General features: G+C 48.8%; 4 protein-coding genes across 4 annotated transcripts; 3 read left to right on the forward strand and 1 right to left on the reverse strand.

Moving 5' to 3' along the window:
* Positions 1 to 1660: 1660 nt before the first annotated feature.
* Positions 1661 to 4387, forward strand: BU24DRAFT_427771 (uncharacterized protein). Its single transcript, XM_033529302.1, has 3 exons — positions 1661 to 2848; positions 2953 to 3024; positions 3095 to 4387. Exons 1-3 carry the CDS (start codon positions 1711 to 1713, stop codon positions 4099 to 4101), a joined length of 2217 nt encoding a protein of 738 aa, XP_033379004.1. The 5' UTR covers positions 1661 to 1710; the 3' UTR covers positions 4102 to 4387.
* Positions 4388 to 5114: 727 nt separating this feature from the next.
* Positions 5115 to 7116, reverse strand: BU24DRAFT_427772 (Di-copper centre-containing protein). Its single transcript, XM_033529303.1, has 5 exons — positions 6674 to 7116; positions 6459 to 6621; positions 6120 to 6400; positions 5723 to 6051; positions 5115 to 5658 (listed from the first exon to the last, which is right to left on the reverse strand). The coding sequence occupies exons 1-5, from the start codon at positions 6883 to 6885 to the stop codon at positions 5453 to 5455; spliced, it is 1191 nt and encodes a 396-aa protein (XP_033379005.1). The 5' UTR covers positions 6886 to 7116; the 3' UTR covers positions 5115 to 5452.
* Positions 7117 to 8585: 1469 nt separating this feature from the next.
* BU24DRAFT_427773 (uncharacterized protein) lies at positions 8586 to 9375 on the forward strand. The gene has a single exon (XM_033529304.1). The coding sequence runs from the start codon at positions 8805 to 8807 to the stop codon at positions 9060 to 9062; it is 258 nt and encodes an 85-aa protein (XP_033379006.1). The 5' UTR covers positions 8586 to 8804; the 3' UTR covers positions 9063 to 9375.
* A 1280-nt stretch (positions 9376 to 10655) lies between these two features.
* On the forward strand, positions 10656 to 12521 carry BU24DRAFT_427774 (uncharacterized protein). Its single transcript, XM_033529305.1, has 3 exons — positions 10656 to 11209; positions 11255 to 11660; positions 11716 to 12521. The coding sequence occupies exons 1-3, from the start codon at positions 10982 to 10984 to the stop codon at positions 12330 to 12332; spliced, it is 1251 nt and encodes a 416-aa protein (XP_033379007.1). The 5' UTR covers positions 10656 to 10981; the 3' UTR covers positions 12333 to 12521.
* Positions 12522 to 18000: the final 5479 nt, after the last annotated feature.

The raw sequence follows: 18000 nt of genomic DNA on the forward strand, positions 1-18000 counted from the left end.
GTGTTCTGACATTGGCCCGTTGTTTATTTTGATTCGCGTCCGCAATGCTAAACGATCATTGCCCACTTGCTTGCTTTCACCTCCCACTTTCACTTGGGTGCCTTCACTCACAACGTTCTGGTCCCATGCTGGAAAGGAAACGATGAAAGACTGGGTTGGCAGGTACCTTTATAGAGACAACACCTTCTCTTCTCTCACTGACTTTGCATCGCAACCTCTCACCTCGCACATTCAACACCTGCCCCGACGGTTGCTGGCAACGACAATTACGAGAGCTATCGACTCTGTCGCAGCTTCTTTGGCTGAAAATATACATAATGTGTTTTTATCGTTATATTTACTATTCTCGCTGTCAGCACCCTGAGCTAGTCCGCTTGACATACTGCTCCAAAGCGATTCAGCTGGGACTGCCCGAGAGGTATGTTACCAGCATTCTAACGCGTTGAGCTTATGCAAACCAGATATAGGTACGACCATTACAGGGAATATACCCTTGAGGCGCAATATCAAATCCACGGCACCCAGCAGCCTGATCCGTCCTGCCATCGATCCGGGTGGCCAGCAGTCGAATTATTCCAGCCAACTGGAGAGCAGCAGCATCGCGAACACGAAGAGATGCCACCATACTCACCCCAGCCGGCCAATATGCCAGACCTTCTACCATCAATAGACTCATCAGTAGCTCTTCAAAGCGCTCAAGCCATTATAATTCCGCGATCCTCTCATAACGATCACAACAAGTCTGCACGCGGACCTATTGAGAATGTCGTCGCCCTGACGCCTTATCCTCAACAAGCATCTCACATTGGTCATCTGCCAAGTACTGCAACAACTTACAACGAATTGAATATTGACATACCTATTGGGATTGGTACAGGCACGGGGTTCTCCTTTCAACTTACTCATCAAGATGGTAAGGTTCGAGAATTTGTTACGCGTTTTGAGTCTTTGCAAGATCACGAACTTCCTGGGGACCGCTACTCTGACGATGGCCGGATGGTCACTGACGACGAGCCCTCTGCGACTTCTAACTCTTCTCAACTAGTAAAACTAGAAGGCGATGTAGAAGAAGGGCACAAGGTAGCTCTTCGCCATCGTAGACTCGATGGAAGCAAAGCACAGGGGCATCCCATCGATGAAATCGTACACGAGCCTGACCAGGATACAGCGGTGAGTTTTTTTATCAAGTGCACAGCTAACTCTTGTGGCGCTCAAATTGTGCGTGGAGAAACCTCCATCGACCACCCGCTAATAATGTTGTAGGAGGGTTCATGTAGTCCGAGGAAACCGCTTCCACCACAGTGGACCAATGCTCAAGCACCAATGCTGGCAACAGCGCAGCGTGCCAGGCAACGAGAATCTCAGAGAACTGCACAAGGGCATCCGAACAGTGTTCCCGTCGAATCCAGGCGTACAACTCTACGTTTGACTCACAAATCCGTGGACCTCTCAAGATATCATACTTCTACCGGCGCTTCCGTCAACGATGATACCATTTCCCCTATATCACGGAAATCGCCTGCAAGGTTGAAGAAACACAGTTCCAGCTCTACCCTCAGAAGCATCACATGTTCCCCACAAAATAAAAGTCCGGACCGATCAGGTGCGGTCAAGGGTGTCATGTCCTCGCCTAAACCTTCGATACCCACCATCGATGAAGCTGGTAACGAATTGCTTTCGCAAAGCAGCTTACAGAGTGTTCGCTCATCTATGGAGGACGGTAGTGTCTACTTCTCAGCGGCATCTGACGTATACTACTCTGCGAACCAGTCTCCTGTGAGTGAGAGTTCTAAAAGCTTAGAGAACAATCTAGCCGAGTTGCCATGGGCTTTCTGCGAGGATCAAGTATCAGCTTTAGAACCCGCTAACAAAGGAGACGAGAAGCAAATTCCAATGGCACAACAACACCCAATTTCACGGTCTTCGGTAGAACGTGATCTTTCTAGAACCGCAACGCGATCAGACACCCATTTGAGGCACCAAACCAGAGCGGCTAGGCCTGCAATTCCAAAGCTCAATGTCAAGATCCCGCGATCGATTGCTTCGACGAACGCTAAATCCCCATCCGTAACACCAACCTCTTCAACCACGTCCGGTATGTCAACGCCGGGAAACACGAACTCTCGAATCCCCATACCATTGTTTGCGAAGCAAAATAGTAACCTGGCACGTGGAAGTGGTCGGCCTGCTGCTCAAGCAAATGACGTAGCTCGTCCTGTTGCGGATGCATCCAAATTGCAGCACTGCTTTGCATCTTCTGTGATTCCTGAGTTGGAAAAGATCACTCCACAAACAAAAGAAGTCAAGGAAGTTGCTAGCAATGTTCGTCGAGCCACGCAGGCAGTCTCCGTTCCCAACAAGCCAGCTCCCGTATTTGCAGTGGCCAACCATGATGCGCAGCAACGACAACGAAACGAACAACATACCAGCACCCCACCATCGTATCTTGGTGATTGCAACCATGAACGTACAGCTTCAGATCCACTTATAGATGGAAATTCGGCCACACCAGTAGAACCCCTTCAAGCATCGCCTGTAGGACCTAGGAGCTATGCTGCAGTGCTTATGGGACGTTCCGCAAACCCTGTTCTTCGTGTCCCTGTTCAACAGCACGGGAAGATAAAGGTTTCGCCCTCGATGATATCCCAAGAGGCAGGGAAACCGGGCCCCAATGCGGAAGATCTACCATCAACATCTGAGACCTATGTTTCCCAACGCAAGGACGTTGAGAAAAGCGATGCACAACAAAAGCAGCCTCCAGCTACCATTAGGAGTTATGCCGCTGTGATAGCGGGGTTACCAAGCGAAGACCCTATTATGCAAGATTCTGCTATTATTTACAGTCGCCGTAAGTACAAAGCCTTTCGTGATAGTTACCCCACTACACTGCCTTGCCAGCAGTGAATCCCTTTTCTTATTATTTGGGGGGTTGCCCCAATTGACAAGACGCAGGCTCTAGCATATCGAAAGCAAACACCCGTACATTCGCTCAAGTGGCAGACTCGGCACTGAACGCTATCAACGGTAAGTCACAGGGCCTTCGCCGTTTATCTGTCTTTGTATTGCTGCTACGTGGTGCTAACGAACAGCACAGAAGCCCAGCAGTGTACTCCTGTTTCAAGTGGCTTGTTATGTCCAGAACAAATACGAAACGACTCAACTATCGTCAGCGGTGCATCTAGCCTTCGTGCTACTGCGCCCGAGTTTGTGCCTCCGCCCTCGGAGCTTTTGGAGACAGAGACTTCATTGCTACGAGAACTAACAGCCTCTCCGGTCGACTCCTGCCAGCCAGAGTCCCAGGAGCCGCAACTCACAGGTCTGGAGCCTACGCACTATGGTTTCCCGCATTACCATTTTTGGTACCGTGTTCCGATCGAATGCTCGATTTCCGATAGTAACAGCTACAACTACCAACCCAGCACTGCACCGTGGAAGAAATACAGACATAATGGTAGTAAAAGGGGGTCACGAGGTAGCAAGACTGTGGCTCGCACCAAATCTAAGAAAAGATCATTGATCCAGACGGAAGAGATCGTGGCAATGGACCAAATGGGGACTTGCATGGATGTTTCCATCACCAACCCCAGCGCTATTACCACAGAACCTATTGAAGGACCCGCGCTGAGAAGGATGACTCCGTTCACTGAGCAACTCAGAAAAGTTATGGGCCCTGATCCAGACGGTCCATCGAATAAAGAACCTACCCGTCAAATCGACTGGGCCAGCATAGTGAATGTTCCATCGCGGGATACTGGCACGCAATCGCACGGTAGTGTCAGCAGCAACTGTCTCACACTTCCTCAGCGAGGTAAATTTGGGAACAATGGCCGATCCAAGAAAGGATATTATGCTACGAATGGATTATACGATTCTAGGCCTGGGTTTCATGTTACGCGCAATTCCCGAGCTGCTCTCGCCGGAGTGCCACTGAACGAAACTGCACCATTCCCTGCGCCTGCCCCACCACCAGTTCCCCAAGGGAGCGGTCATTATTTTGAAGGTATCATGCAGAGGAATATGAATGGATGTGGTACTTTTCATATCCTGGAAGCTGGAGAAATGATTGGAGGAGCCTGCAATGATTGTGAGGCTGATCATTGAGACTCATTGGCAGCAGGAGCCTTGGAAAAGTGGCAATGCTTCATTGAATCGACTCCCATGCGATACTTTGCGTGAGCGCTGTATACACCGGAAGCAAGGCTCCACTGACCCACTGACCCGTGCGTGCTTGAAGAGAAAGGTGATCACCTACAACAACCGAGTTGGTGTGCGTTCCTTGGGGGCTCTGGTTTGCTATCGTTAGGAAGGAGATGATTGTGTCGAAATCTCTAGGTGAGAGATAGCCTTGGCCCCAGTACTCTTAGATCCCAATATTGTACATTATGGCTACTCATTCGTTCACTTGCTGACTCAATGACTTGACTTTCTTGTGCGCTTTCGTCTGTGAGAAGAGTGCCCAAACCGAGTGCATAGTGGAATTGCTGTGTTCGTCCAAATCTAGAAAATATGCCTTGTGACCAATGACTCTGGCTTTGAGGATAGGTATTGGCCACCCTCAAGCACCAGGTTGTTCATGTACTAGGGCAGGAGTCACCGCGATCGCCACTGTTCTCTACTGATCGCCCACTCGCCTCATGGCCCCCGAGCTAATAATCGACTATAGGCTCGGTACGAACAGAGGAGAACCTTCCAAATCTCTTTTTGCCGTGCTCCCCTCCTATTGTTCTATAAGGTTGGCTCTACCACTGCGAACAATGGAAGACGTAAGAGATGACCTAACAACTGGGAAATTGTATTTCAAAATCGAAGAGACGCTCACAGAGAACAACATCGCTTTTCATGTTTGTGGCACTTGTAGAAGGCGAGAATGCGCTGGGTGGATTTAACCAGGATCCAACGGCACGGCCAACTGCCGGTCAACAAGGGGATTAATGAAGCATGCCAACCACAGCACTCCAGTTCCACGCGCAAAATTCCACCAGCTTGATCCATGCACTACTAACTGCTACCGAGCACTTGGAGCCGCAAGTGATGGGTTACGTGAACCAGGGTATGCAATTGTTCGGTATTCCAACGTCACAAGTAGAGCAGGCGCCTGGGACAAAGCATGGAACAAGATATGGAACGGTGTCTTTACGTATTTACAATTAAAAAAGCCAAGGTACTATGTACAGAAACAATGTTCTTCTTGGGTATATTTGGAATAAAAGTTGGGGATCTCTGAGGAAAAACTGTGCATCGCACGTATGGGGGTTGTGCGCTCGCCTTTACCGAAGGTGCGGGAAGGATATTCGACATGATGCGGAAACGAAAAGAGAAACTAATGTTTTGTTTGCAACCTCCTCCCGAGGCCCGACAAATCCTTCAAAATCCTCATTCACTTCGTTTCGCTTTCGTTCGTTCAAAAGGCGGATGTAGGATCTTTGGTCCGCGCATGCACAACGTGTTGCGCTTAAGCGTAAATATAACAAAAGGGGCCTGCAAGGGTGTGGCTGGTCTCGCGGATGGAGACAGTGGGGACGCCCACGAAGCCAAGGTCGAAGGTATCATCGAGGGTGGCGTCCCTGGATGGTGGATCGTTATTTACGGTGATGGTGGCACCGATGGCGTACTGCCTGTTCTTGATGTCCTGATTTTGCCATGTCCACCACGTACGGTCTGTGATAGTAACGTTAGCTGATGGTAATTCGCCTGGTGCATCCGAGTTAAGGAGACAACGTACCAATCATAGCATGGTGCAAGAAGAAAGCGGGATCAGCAGGGCTAGCAAAAAGATCACCTCCTGGGTCACCACCGATGGTAAAGTGACCAGCGGTGTGTATACCGAGGAAACCGTTGGGGAAGTCGCCTTGGAGGTCGGTGGTGAATCGGTAGAAGTCCTTGCTGTTCTTGATCAGGCCGGAGACGTCGGAGTCCTTGGTCCAGCCCTGAGCGGCGGCCTTGGAGATGTCGCGGCGGAGACAGCGGGGGTTGTAGCCCAGACCGGAAAATTCTGGGTTTGGCTTCGCATCCGCGAGGACGGGAGCAACGGGCCCAAGGTTGACTTGCCAGCTGAAGGAGGATGTGAGCACTCGGAAGAGCGAATGGGGGAATTGAGGTTATCTAACGGCAAAACTTACTCTTTGAAAGGTCCGCTCTTCACGCAACCTCCACCATTACCTGGTGGTAGACTAACACCACACAGCGCAGGGAAGGGGATACATGTGTTGTTGCGTCCGGGTTGGTACTCGCCGTCCCCAGACATGCTGTAGGCACTGCCATCAAAGATGGGCGACTTGGCTGGGTCGTCGGCCCAACGTGGCCAGTTGTAGTATGGCTGATATCCCTTGTAGCCACACTCGTTGCGGAGTGCCTGCTCGTAAGCCCAGGTGAAATACCTGTGCCAGGCCAAGAAATTACCCTGTGATTGTCAATAAAGGCACTTAACGACGCAGAGAAAGTTCCCTGGAAGTACACACAGTTCCGTGGATGGACATAGTCTGGTTGATGTGGGTTGCTACGAAATCATCGTAACGGTTCTTCGCACCGGCGGCAAGTCCTGCTGGGGTCTTCGCTGGCTTCTTCGCAAGACATTGCACAGCATTGATGTAGTCTTTCTTCTCGGAGGGGAGGAGCAATGACCTGGAAAAAGTGTCAGTTGGTGTTGATTGACAGTGAACAAGGCTTTTCTTACCATTCTCTGCGAATGGCGACATTTCCAAGTGTGCACTTCTGCCTATCGGGGTACCCATTGAGAGCGACATGAAGTCCCAAGTTGAAGACTCCCTGGGCAGTCAATGCGTCCGATTCAAGGAAAAGATTGCCCAAGTTGCGCTTTTCGAGCTCGAGAGGAGCCGCTGTGGCGCCGCTGACGAAAGCAACCGCAGCCACTGTGGAGAACTTCATGGTGAAGGGTAGAATTGATGATCGAGGACGACGGAGGAAAACGACCGTCTACTGGGAATGGGGACCTTGTGTATATTAAAAGATTATGGCGTAAAACACGCGCGAATTAATTAAAATGAAACTCAAACTTATAAAACGAGGCGGCAACGGGATATTGGAATTGGGATTGGAATTAGTTGCGCAATGATGACACAGGCGGCCTTGTTGACGAGGAAGAACGAGGTATCGAGCTTGTCCTGCCGTCCGGCTAATTCGAGATGCATCGGTTTTTATATGAAATGTAACGCGATTCTACAGCCCACGGGCTACTATGTACAGGTATCTTTTTTTTGCATCACCACGTGCGGCGCACATGGGTAAAGGGGCCGAGAGGCGCCGCGCAGACGCCTCGCATGATCCAATAGTTCGGCACTTTCAAATTATACTGGGGTTGTACCGTGTGAAGGGGGTGATGGTGGGGAAAGGGACTTGGAAATAATACCTAGACGATGCAAAAAGGGCGCGGTGCCATAACAATGGCAGGCTATAACTAGATCACTCCGTTGTATAGCTACCTAGGTAGATACGGTCTACCCAGGCAGCATTGATATGTCCCTGGTCGAGTTCCCATTTTCGTAAAGACCGAGATGCTCACAGGCTGGACTAGCCTTCGTCTTCGTGCTTTGGTGCTCTCTCGTACACAAATTAATTAACAAGACAGGGGACGCTGCTGGAAGCGACTGCGCTGCCCCGGGAACCAGGCCGAGACGCGATCCGATCGGCGGGCGACTTTCCCAATAAGATCACAAGCGAAGCAACATGGGGACAGGGAGGACGAAATTGCAATGTTTTCAATGCTGTCTTTGCATATCAGTCGTTCTAGAAGAGAGATGGATTCATCCATGCATCCTCCGTACTGTGTAAGCTAGCAGGTCGGAAAAGAGAAGGCCTATCTTGGACGGGCCTCCCGTTCACACATCTGGCGGTTGATGCACTCGGCGCAATCGCTCCGAGAAAGCCTCTGAATAATTCCATTACTGTTTTCAGCAGTGCGTACACCACTACCTGGGAGGAACTAGCCAAATGTACAGAGGGTTGGCGCATCGGGCTGGCCACCTGCTGACTTCGCGCATCTTCTACACCTGAGGTATCTACTCCGTAGGTATTCAAGAGTGTACTCCGTACTCCGTGTGTAGCTAGTGAACAGTCTGAACTACTCGCGATAAAGCCTTGCGAAGGCACTCAAGTCCAGTCGATGGGCTGGTTGCGCGAAGGGTCGATTGTCCCCACTACTACTGCATACTGTATGTACATACGTACCATCTGATAGTTATGGGACCTGCCCTGCTGCGTGATTGATCTGGCTTGTTTAGTAGCGGATACTGGAAATACGCAATTTGCGTCTAGTATCCACTCCCTACTAGGCGGTAGATCCGGTAAGCACACACGCAACTCAAGCAGCGGACCTCCAGTAACAAAAGATGATATTACAGTATTGTTTCCATGTCAGAATCCTATGAAGGAAGCTCAAGCCCACCTCAAAAGAACAAATGTTCCAAAACTAAAATTTGACCATTCCGGGTGTCCAGCATGATGTGTTTGTTCTCCCACGTTGAAACATACAGCGATATGAACATACTCATTCCAATTATTATTGTACGCGGGGTTGACAGGATGCATGCATGCAAAAGCCGGCATATGGAGACAGGGGCGTTGTTGTTCCTTTGGAGATCCTCCCCAAGAGCCCGCGCCCAGTTGGGCGGAGTATATGGGAGTCAAACACATCCAAGAGGAGGGAATTCGCTATATATCTGTTCAATGGTGCCCGCTGCCAAACACAACCAGCAAGTACGAAACTCTACACAGTAGTACATACAAGTATTGTAGCAACTCCGTACACTGATTTGAGGGTGCGCGGATTAGATTGTCGAAGCCTAGGCATGGGCGCTGTTCTACTACCCGCGGGGCTCCGGGTTAAGCTATTAAAGTTGTACTTGCTACTGTGTAACGAGCTACAGGCTACAGCCTACTTTGTACAAGTAGCTAACGAAGGCAGATTGGCCTCGCGGTCCATTATTGCCGCACAACTAACAAGAAAGGCGGAAGAGAAGACAGCGAAGCTCCGCGGACCTTTGGTACTTGTGGAGCCGGACGCCACAACCGACCGTTTCCTTCAGCGAGATGTGGGCGACAATTGACTCTCTAACGAGGCTTTTTTTTCATATATGTAGAGCAACGACTGCCCTCTTCCTTTGATGAAATTTAGTACGATGTACGGAGTAGTAACAGTACCATCAATGCCAGGGGACAAAGTCTCTCGCAAGGTGACCATTCCGTCTACCTACTCGACACTACCTAGATAAGTGTGTTGGGTCAAATAGGAGAACATTCACATGCAGGAGGATGCCAGTACGGATGCAAGGACTAGAGATGGAAGCAGTAATGGGCCGCGGTCCAAGGATCAAAAAGTGAAGTGATCATGCAAGCTGGATAGATGCGAGAAGGATCAGGTACGGGACTCGGGTGAGAATGTCACAGGTACAGAGGACTAGTCTAAGTACAAGTACTGTTAGTGCTTCGCTTGTATGCACCAGTGAATGCTAATCCAGGCACGGTTTAGCCTTGTGGCTTTTTCCCAACTTCATCCGCTTCGTCTTCCGAGATCCCCTCCCAATCGCGTTCAACTTCAATCGCATTCACATTTCATTCATTCGTTCTAGGTGCTCCGTACGTATTCTCCCCACCCGTGTCTTAGTAGTTTTGGCTTATACCTGGCATTTTCCATCACATCGTATTATACTCACGACATCTTGATTCCTGAATAGGACCACAGCATCTTGTTCTGTCCTAGGTAGCTCCAACCGGATAATGGACAAATGGCAAAAGCAAAGAAATCCTAGAGCATTCAGGTAACTAATTATCGTACTACTCGACGTAGCCTCGTACTACGCAGGTACATAGTATTACGGGTGCTCCGTACTGTGCAAGTCCTCCCCGCCCACATGCCACATCTACACGGGATGGAGGGTAACACCACAGCCTAATCTCGCCTGTCCTGTAATCAAGCCATCTCCGCTTTTGATGCAGGGAGATCGCTCACTCACTAAAGTCTCTACGGAGTACATACACAGTACCTTGATACATCATACACTAAGCCCACTCGCTGTTTGCGTGTTCGTGCAACTCCTCGTCTAACTAGAACTTGCAGTGTTTCATTTCATGCCACCCACATGGTCCTCTACTCCACAATCGCAATCTCTAACTGTCGCCGTCAGTCGTGCTCATGACTTCCGACACTCCATTCTAGCCCAATCGTCGCCTGAATATCTTCTCAAGCTTGTTGATGGCCGGCTTAGAGCTTGCCCGAGGTGTAAAGACTGTTCACTCCTTATTCCTGTGCGCCATTGGCTTTCGGCTGGGGAAGTCCTCTCACCATCCGGAGGCTGAATGTCAAGCGGGTGTCCCGAACTCAAAACAAGGGCCATCACGCTGTGGCGTACATGCTGAACTTTAATTTTGGTTCCTTTGGCATCTTTTGCTGATAGTCACCTTCGCTTGACATGTTCGCGACAACCAATATAAGAGTGGGTTAGGCTGTAGAATCACTGTTCCTGCACGTTCCCCTCGTAACTACGCTGGCTTTGCCTAGAAGAGGAGGTAGGTGCAGTCGTACAGACCTACTAGGCATTGGGCCTGACTAGCACAAACATTTGTTCTTCGTAAATGGTGCTAAGCATCAAGCCTGGCAAGACCTAGACATACACCCTGCACATCTACTGCACGCCACTCGAGTTGAACCGATCATCTGTGGTTGCACTGTGGCCCACCTACCACAGACCTGCAACAGCATATGCATGTCTACAGTATTGGCCTTTGTTGTAACTGCCCTATTCGCAACGGTCGGCTCGTCTTCTAGCCAGACGTTCTACAGTTTTAGCTTTCCGACGTTGTACTCTTAAACCTGACGATCTTCCCGCGCATTGATCGGACCCTCTTGTTCGTGCTCTTTCATAAAGGACAAACCGGCACCCTAGGCAAGATCGCAGCCTTTCGGCCCTCTTTCATCGGTATACCTGCAGATCTTACCCTCCTTCGAAGCACGACGATCACCGTCAACATGCCTGCGTGGACAGAAGGCTTCGAGAAGCATATGAAGAGGCAAGGGCCTGCCCCTCCGCCCATGCCAACGCCTGAGGAGATTGCATTTACCAATGCCCCCGCCATTATCGCCCAAGTCACGCCCTTTTTCGCCGTCGCTGCCACAGTTGTTCTCCTACGATGCTACGTCCGCTTGTTTCATCTGAAGGTCTTTGGCATCGATGACTATGTCATGGTCTTCGCGATGGTACGTTTTCTGAGGTAGTTGCAAAAATTCGACTGACCCAACTAGTTGTTGGCGGCTGGAACATACGCTTGCTTCATCATTGAATGCCATTATGGACTCGGAAAGCACTTCATGGTCATGCTTCTCATGAATCCAGCGTCATATACCATGTTTGCCAAAGTACTTTACGTCCACTCCATCCTAGTCATGGTCGCGATATCGGCCGTCAAAGTCTCCATTGCGTTCTTCTTAGTACGACTATCGACTCGGGCCGGTCTTTACACTCGATTTATATATGGCGTGGTTGGATTCATCATACTCATGACTATAGCATGCATGATGACCCTTATTTTCCAATGCTTCCCTGTTGAAGCTGCTTGGGATTCGAGTTTACGACCGCCTCCCATGGGCACCGGTACGGCCAAGTGCTACAACATGACCATCTTCCGCAACTTAGGTCTTATGAACAGCTGTAAGTTCATTGTGTGATGGCGATATTGTCTGACGATTTCTGACACAGCCTCCAGCCTTTAACATTGTTACTGACGTGCTGTTTGCAACACTCCCAATTCCCCTCATCTGGCAACTTCAACTAAACAGACGAACAAAGATCTCACTTGTTGCAGTGTTGTCTCTTGGTTGGTTCGCATGTGCCGCTGGCATTATCAAAGCTGTGCAACAATGGCATGTCCTCGAAGATCCCGACTGGACGGTGAACGACTCTTTCAATATTTGGAACTTCATCGAGCTTACGATCGGTATCATTGCCGCATCTCTGCCGTCTCTCAAGCCATTGTTCAACTGGTTCCTCGACGGAGTGCGAGCCATCACTTCCGGTGGACGTTCTAAGGGCTCGGGCTACAAGATGTCAGGATATAAGGGAGCAAATTCACTCGGTTATCACAAGACAGAAGAGGTTTCCAATAAGAGCATTGCCTTGAACAGCATCACGACTAAAGGGGATACAACGCCAAAGAGTCCTTACAATGTCAGGATCACAACAAATGCAACGGGACTGGCAGATAAAGAGGCTTGGGATATGGTGCGCGCCAATTCGGGCAGTGACGAGTCGATTCTTCCTCTACAACACCCAGATGCTGGTGCACACGGCATCGTCATAACAAGAGACGTTCGGATTTCATGAACACATGTACTCATTTGCAACCTGTACCACATTCATCAAAAGGAAAATCGGTGTTTGGAGTTGCGTTAATGCTGGGTCTTGGTGTGCGATCAACCACATACTATTGTATTGCTGTCTCAATCACGGACCGGATACCCCTTCGCGTGCATATAAATTTTAGAACTTCATGATCCCTTCAACATTCAATCCAGTCCCGACCACCGTAGCAACTCTCTGATGATGATAAGCTAACTTCAGTAGCCGCTCGACTATAACCTCGAATTATATCACGCCACTACCATCTCTGCGGATGAATGGACAGACGTCCGATTTACGGGGATGATCCGAACACGAATTGCGCAAAAGTTGATCCTGCAGTCAAAGCTTTGCCCTTGCCGGGATGCACCATGTTCAACCCCTCTCCTTCTCGACGATAGTGCCAGCTCATTACGATGAGTACCCACACCTACAGCGTAGGGTACCTAGCGCACACACACATTCAAGCGTGCGGAATGCGATCTCAATCCAGGTCCTCGGCTCGACGTATTATGCGGTCGATTGATTTCGTCCCTGTAAGACTACTCGTCACCTGACAAGCTCCAAATCCAGCAATTGCTGCGACATCCAACAATGAAGGTAAAGAGTTAGAAAACACGATACCATCTGCTCACAAGAAATGTGCCCGGATCAAATAAGTTCCGTAATTGAAAGAAAATCCATGCAATAACCATCAGCACACATTGATTCCATTTGCAGCAAGCATGCATAGGTTCGTTTATCTCACCAACTTCGAAACTCATGGAATCCGGGGTGCAGGTCTGTCGTGCTACAAACGATTAGATTTGGCTATGCAGGAGACTTATGTCCATATCGCGTGAGGAAAACATCAGCAAAAGAATGTGAAACTATGCATGTTTCCCTGTTCAAAAGCACCTCCCGCCAATACCTTAGCTTTTTACGCAGCTTTATTGCCCAGTTGACAGAAGGTTGAATCGGAAGTCGGCCCGCTCTCACTCGAAGCCCTAGACCCACTTGCTATTATTACTCGGGACATTCCATCTTTGCCATCTTTCTCCGCGATACTTCATCAAATACTATACACGCCCCTAGATACAGCCGCTGCTGCATGGAGATGCGGGACGTTCAACGTGACTTAAGATAAATGTCTCTGCATATCCATACAAAACGACCCCTACCTGCAACAGAACTTGCCACTCCAATTTTCAGGTATCGAATAGCATCGCTGATCAAATCGCAATGTTGCGTTCCTTATAGGCTTTCCGTCTTGGAATAGCGGGATAGGGCAAACGGGTGGGCCCACAAATTGTTGGTTCTCCTTATTGTATTATTCCCACCAGCCTCTAGGATTACTACGGGTGTTCGCCACCGAAAAATCAACCGAGTCAGTCTGTGAAGGCCCTGATCTACTGGCCTCCCCAAATGTGGTTCCTGGCCCTTTCTGTGTAGATGGCTGTCGCGTCCACTTACACATCATATGTAAGTCCATGTCGATATCACTGTCACGAATATAGTTCTCCACACGTTCACTGGGACACGAGAATATCACCTCCTTTTCTCTCGTCATCTTCTGGCCTAATGGTCACCCCAAGCTCCCAAAGAGAACTGAAGGCCCCGAATCGATATTAATCCATGTCACATCTGCGCATATTCCCCCCGGCCCCTCCTTGTTCGCTCCCCTTCTTATCGAAGGTCCAAAGGGCGACTCTAGCCGAGTCCATCGTCTCACGTTTCTCCATGCTTGTAATAATCCTATGTAGTGTCGACTTCCTCCCGTGCGCCGTACTTTTACCAATCTCTGTTTGTGCCTAGCGTCGCCCGTTTGGCATCCCGTACACAGTAGATCCACTAGAGCCGAAAAAGATACGAATCCCTTATGTTTTGCTACCCAAATGGTAGTTGACTGGGAAATTCTTACGACCCCACGCAAACGTCTAGACTCTGCACTCTGGAAACACGGCTATCTGCATACTGTATACTTGTAGTTACGCTCGCATCTTCATCCCACTCAGATGATGCAGGGAAGCGCTTCGTGATCGAGGTTTTACCTCGAAGTCGCTCTGCCGCTGCAGCTAGCAACGATGGTTGGAACCCTACAGAGATGTTTGGGATATTATGTGATGTTGTTCTCACGATTGAATTAGCAATTCGTTCCGCTCTGCGATAACATATTTCATCGAGCTGGGTTGTCTTTGCTCTCTCAATTGGCACAGGGAGAGTCTCAACTATTCAGGGTGGTCGCCACTTTTCTCTCTAGCTATCGGGAACATCATCCTTGCTACTCTTTCGATAATCGTAAATATTGAATGACTACCAGTGTAGAGTGGGTCGCAGACTCGCGGTATCGTTATTACTGTGTATGTGCATTGTTAATCTTTCGCGCGAGTGGCAAGGAAGCCGCTAATACCACTGCATATCTCAGACACCCCAGAGCCTCCTACCTTCGTTACTTGGTGGTAGGGGCTACATCTAATAGCGTCATCTTTTTGTCAATCGTCTCTCTAGCGGAGTCAGTATCTTTGTTGAAGAGCTATACAGCACGTGCTCTCAAATTTATTTGCACTTGATAGCCTTTCACCACGATCCGGCCGCCCTTTGCATTATTGTCATTGTCACCATCACTGCAGGAGGCGCGTGGAGCGAAAACGTGGGTTGGGAAGTGTGAAGATCTCCCTTCAAAGATTGAAGCTCTGGACACTTGGATGAATCACACAGGAGTGCCACCCGGGCAATCCAATATTCTTGCCCACGAGCTCGGATGGGATAAACAGCCTACGAATGACTAGAAGTGGGTCACTGCGTGATGATAGCATGGTTCTCCTCGAAAGTATTATATAAAATCCGTTCATTTATGTATGACCGTTGTGCAGATGCTACGACGCGATATGTCACACTCTTTTTTGGCGTCAAGCATGTTACATGGAGGCAAACAGAGTATCACCGACCAGTGCTCTCTTCTGGTTCAGCCTTCACAAACGGTGGGACTGGTGTCGAATTGACATATGTCAAAATAGCCATCAATTCACTGGTAGTGGCTCGTTTCTGATGACACTGTTGGTAATATCGGGCACTTGACAATCTCAGTTGAGCGTAAGACCTACGATCAATTTGAGTCGGCATCCATTATCATGGTGTGTACTTCAGAGTGCTTCAGAGCTTCGCTAGCCTTTTGGACGTTTCACTGTTTCACATCATGTTCCATCGCTGGCTTGAACCCAGGATTTTCCAGACGAGTGGTTGGTAACACCAAGAAGTCAGGTTACGCCCAAACTATAATCCTGGATAGCTGTATGTAGTCCCGACGAAGGTTGTAGATTTACAGAAAGTCCAAGTTCCTGGATCTGTGCTTAAATTTGAACAGACTTATCACTGTGTACTATGTAGTTGGGGCCAACGGTAGTAGATATGCTGCGCCTTCACTAAGGACTACGGGAAGATCGATGTTGAGCAAGACGTAAGGAATCTCAATGCATTCAATTAGTGTGTGTTAGGTACGATATCAGAGTATTGAATGGAACGTCTATGAGCTGGATATTTTATCCAACGCTTGGGAGCATTCTGAATAAAATTCCATGGAAAGAAAATATATATTTTTATCGTAAGTCTTAGTACTGGGAAAATTCATTCATAAACCTTATTGCTGCGAATTGTTTTGAAACTGAGGTTGTGTTGTTTTTCTGAATTTTTGTCTTCAATTTTTCAAAGTAATTAGGACTACTTTTTGCTAACAATGGGTACAGCTGTCAACAGCGGAGTCCTCATTTCCCACCGAATTGATATGATGGTTAATTGGAGCAGAAGAGGTACGTCTAACTTTTCTTTCATTTTGGTTAATCTGTTGAATTTACGTGACAAGTGCAGCTAGAGACTAGGCAACACGAGTGACTATTGAAATTGCAAATAATTGGGAAGACTATTTGTGCGGAATGATATCTATAGAGTCAGGTTTCAGTACCTTATGTATTATGCTGATGATATTTGTTGACCAACTGCGGCTGATTTAGAGAAGCTACTGTAGGCAGCCAGGCGCGTACCATTTGTTTTATTCTATCAACAGAAGAGGATCTTGAAGACAGCCGACCCGTTCAGTTACGACAATTTGTGCCCAGTCCGCAAATTTAGATGCGCAGCGATTGCAGAGTTCCTTGCATCTTTCTCTTCATCCTCCTCGAAAACGACGAGAACTGACGGCAAGATGCTCAGTTGGGCACGTTGGGCAGATTGACCATACACTGACGGCTTGACAATGACTTCAAAATGCGACTCTACTACTCCTTATTCCGTTAGCGAATTTCTGCATCATCAAAGCCAAGTTCGGCTTGGGTAGCCGTGCAATTGTCTTCATTAGGGATGCTATGCGCTTTTTCTGCCGAGCTACATCATCTCGATGCAAGAATAGCAAGTGTTATCGAAACATGGAAATCTTCTATCTGGAGCTGAAAATAACACGAAGCGATAGAATCGGATAGCTTGTCGTGTATTCGGCCGTGGAGTCATCGATCTCGTGGAGTTGAAGATGACGTTCCAGTTCGGCTCGCAATCTGGTTTGGCATGGCGGTCCGGGAGCCGGCCCCAAAGAAGTTCTCATTGCCTCGTGACGCCAAGCTTGTTAATATCCATATGTACTCCGTACATACATGTACTTTCTTGTAGACCTCGAGATGTCCGATCGGTGACAATTTAGGGTTCTTTTTGTTGCCGTGATGAATGCGCAATGCTAAGGGTAGGACTAGGAACCTGGGGTGAGACGGCCAGAGACTGGTACGAATTCATCTAGAGCCTCAGAATGGACGTCTTGGTGCGCCTGATTCCTCTTTGGGGACGGTGCGTTGGGCTCCGTGGGCTGCCATGGACTGGAGTCTAGATACCCTATAGATTGCGACAGATGACCGGCGATAAGATGATTCGGCTCCCGCAATTTGGGAGTAAATAGATGGACACAAGAACCAGAGTGCTGGCAATCGTCTGGATGGGAGGTAATCAGGCGTGGGGTGCGAATATGGGAGCGACTCCCCGGGTGACACTAGACTCGGTTGGTCGAGTCGCGACGCGAATGGAAATCTTGAAGCATGTCTCCACGTTGGAGCGTTCATGTATTTGTGAGGTGAATTCAGTAGTCCTGCTTTTTTTTCGAGGGTTGTGATTAAAGAGTTGTAAAATTTCGCCTTCGTGCGGAAACATTCCTCTCATATATGGTGGCCGTGGGCAACTGACTTATGTTGCTTACAGAGCCTTTGTTGAAGGTTCGATCTAGACTTTGCTTACGTTTGTTCTCCAGGTAATATGGGATAAATTCACGGGGAAATTCTCTGTCCAATCACACAGGAGCTTCGAGAAGGGCCTCCACGGCAAGTGTTCCCCCAGGACTCGGGGTATCCACCACCAAAGGCAATGCTTCTGTGAGTATTATGAGCTGTACCAGAATCAACCTTCATAGGTACAAGACGCTGTCAGATACTGCTGTATCAAGATCCCGGCACGCTTGCGGATGGATAGCTGTGATTGCAAGTACGATAGTTGCTCCGGAGTCCGTATTGCACTCGAATAGACAACGATGTGCATTGGAGGTTCCTTACTTTGACTACGCATTACTCATCTTATTGAATGGTCGAACAGCAACATGTACTGTACCTTGGCTCAGGTCAGGGTCAATTGAGTCCAGACTCCAGAG

Source organism: Aaosphaeria arxii (genome assembly GCF_010015735.1).
Source record: "Aaosphaeria arxii CBS 175.79 unplaced genomic scaffold BU24scaffold_11, whole genome shotgun sequence".
NCBI lineage: Eukaryota > Fungi > Ascomycota > Dothideomycetes > Pleosporales > Aaosphaeria > Aaosphaeria arxii.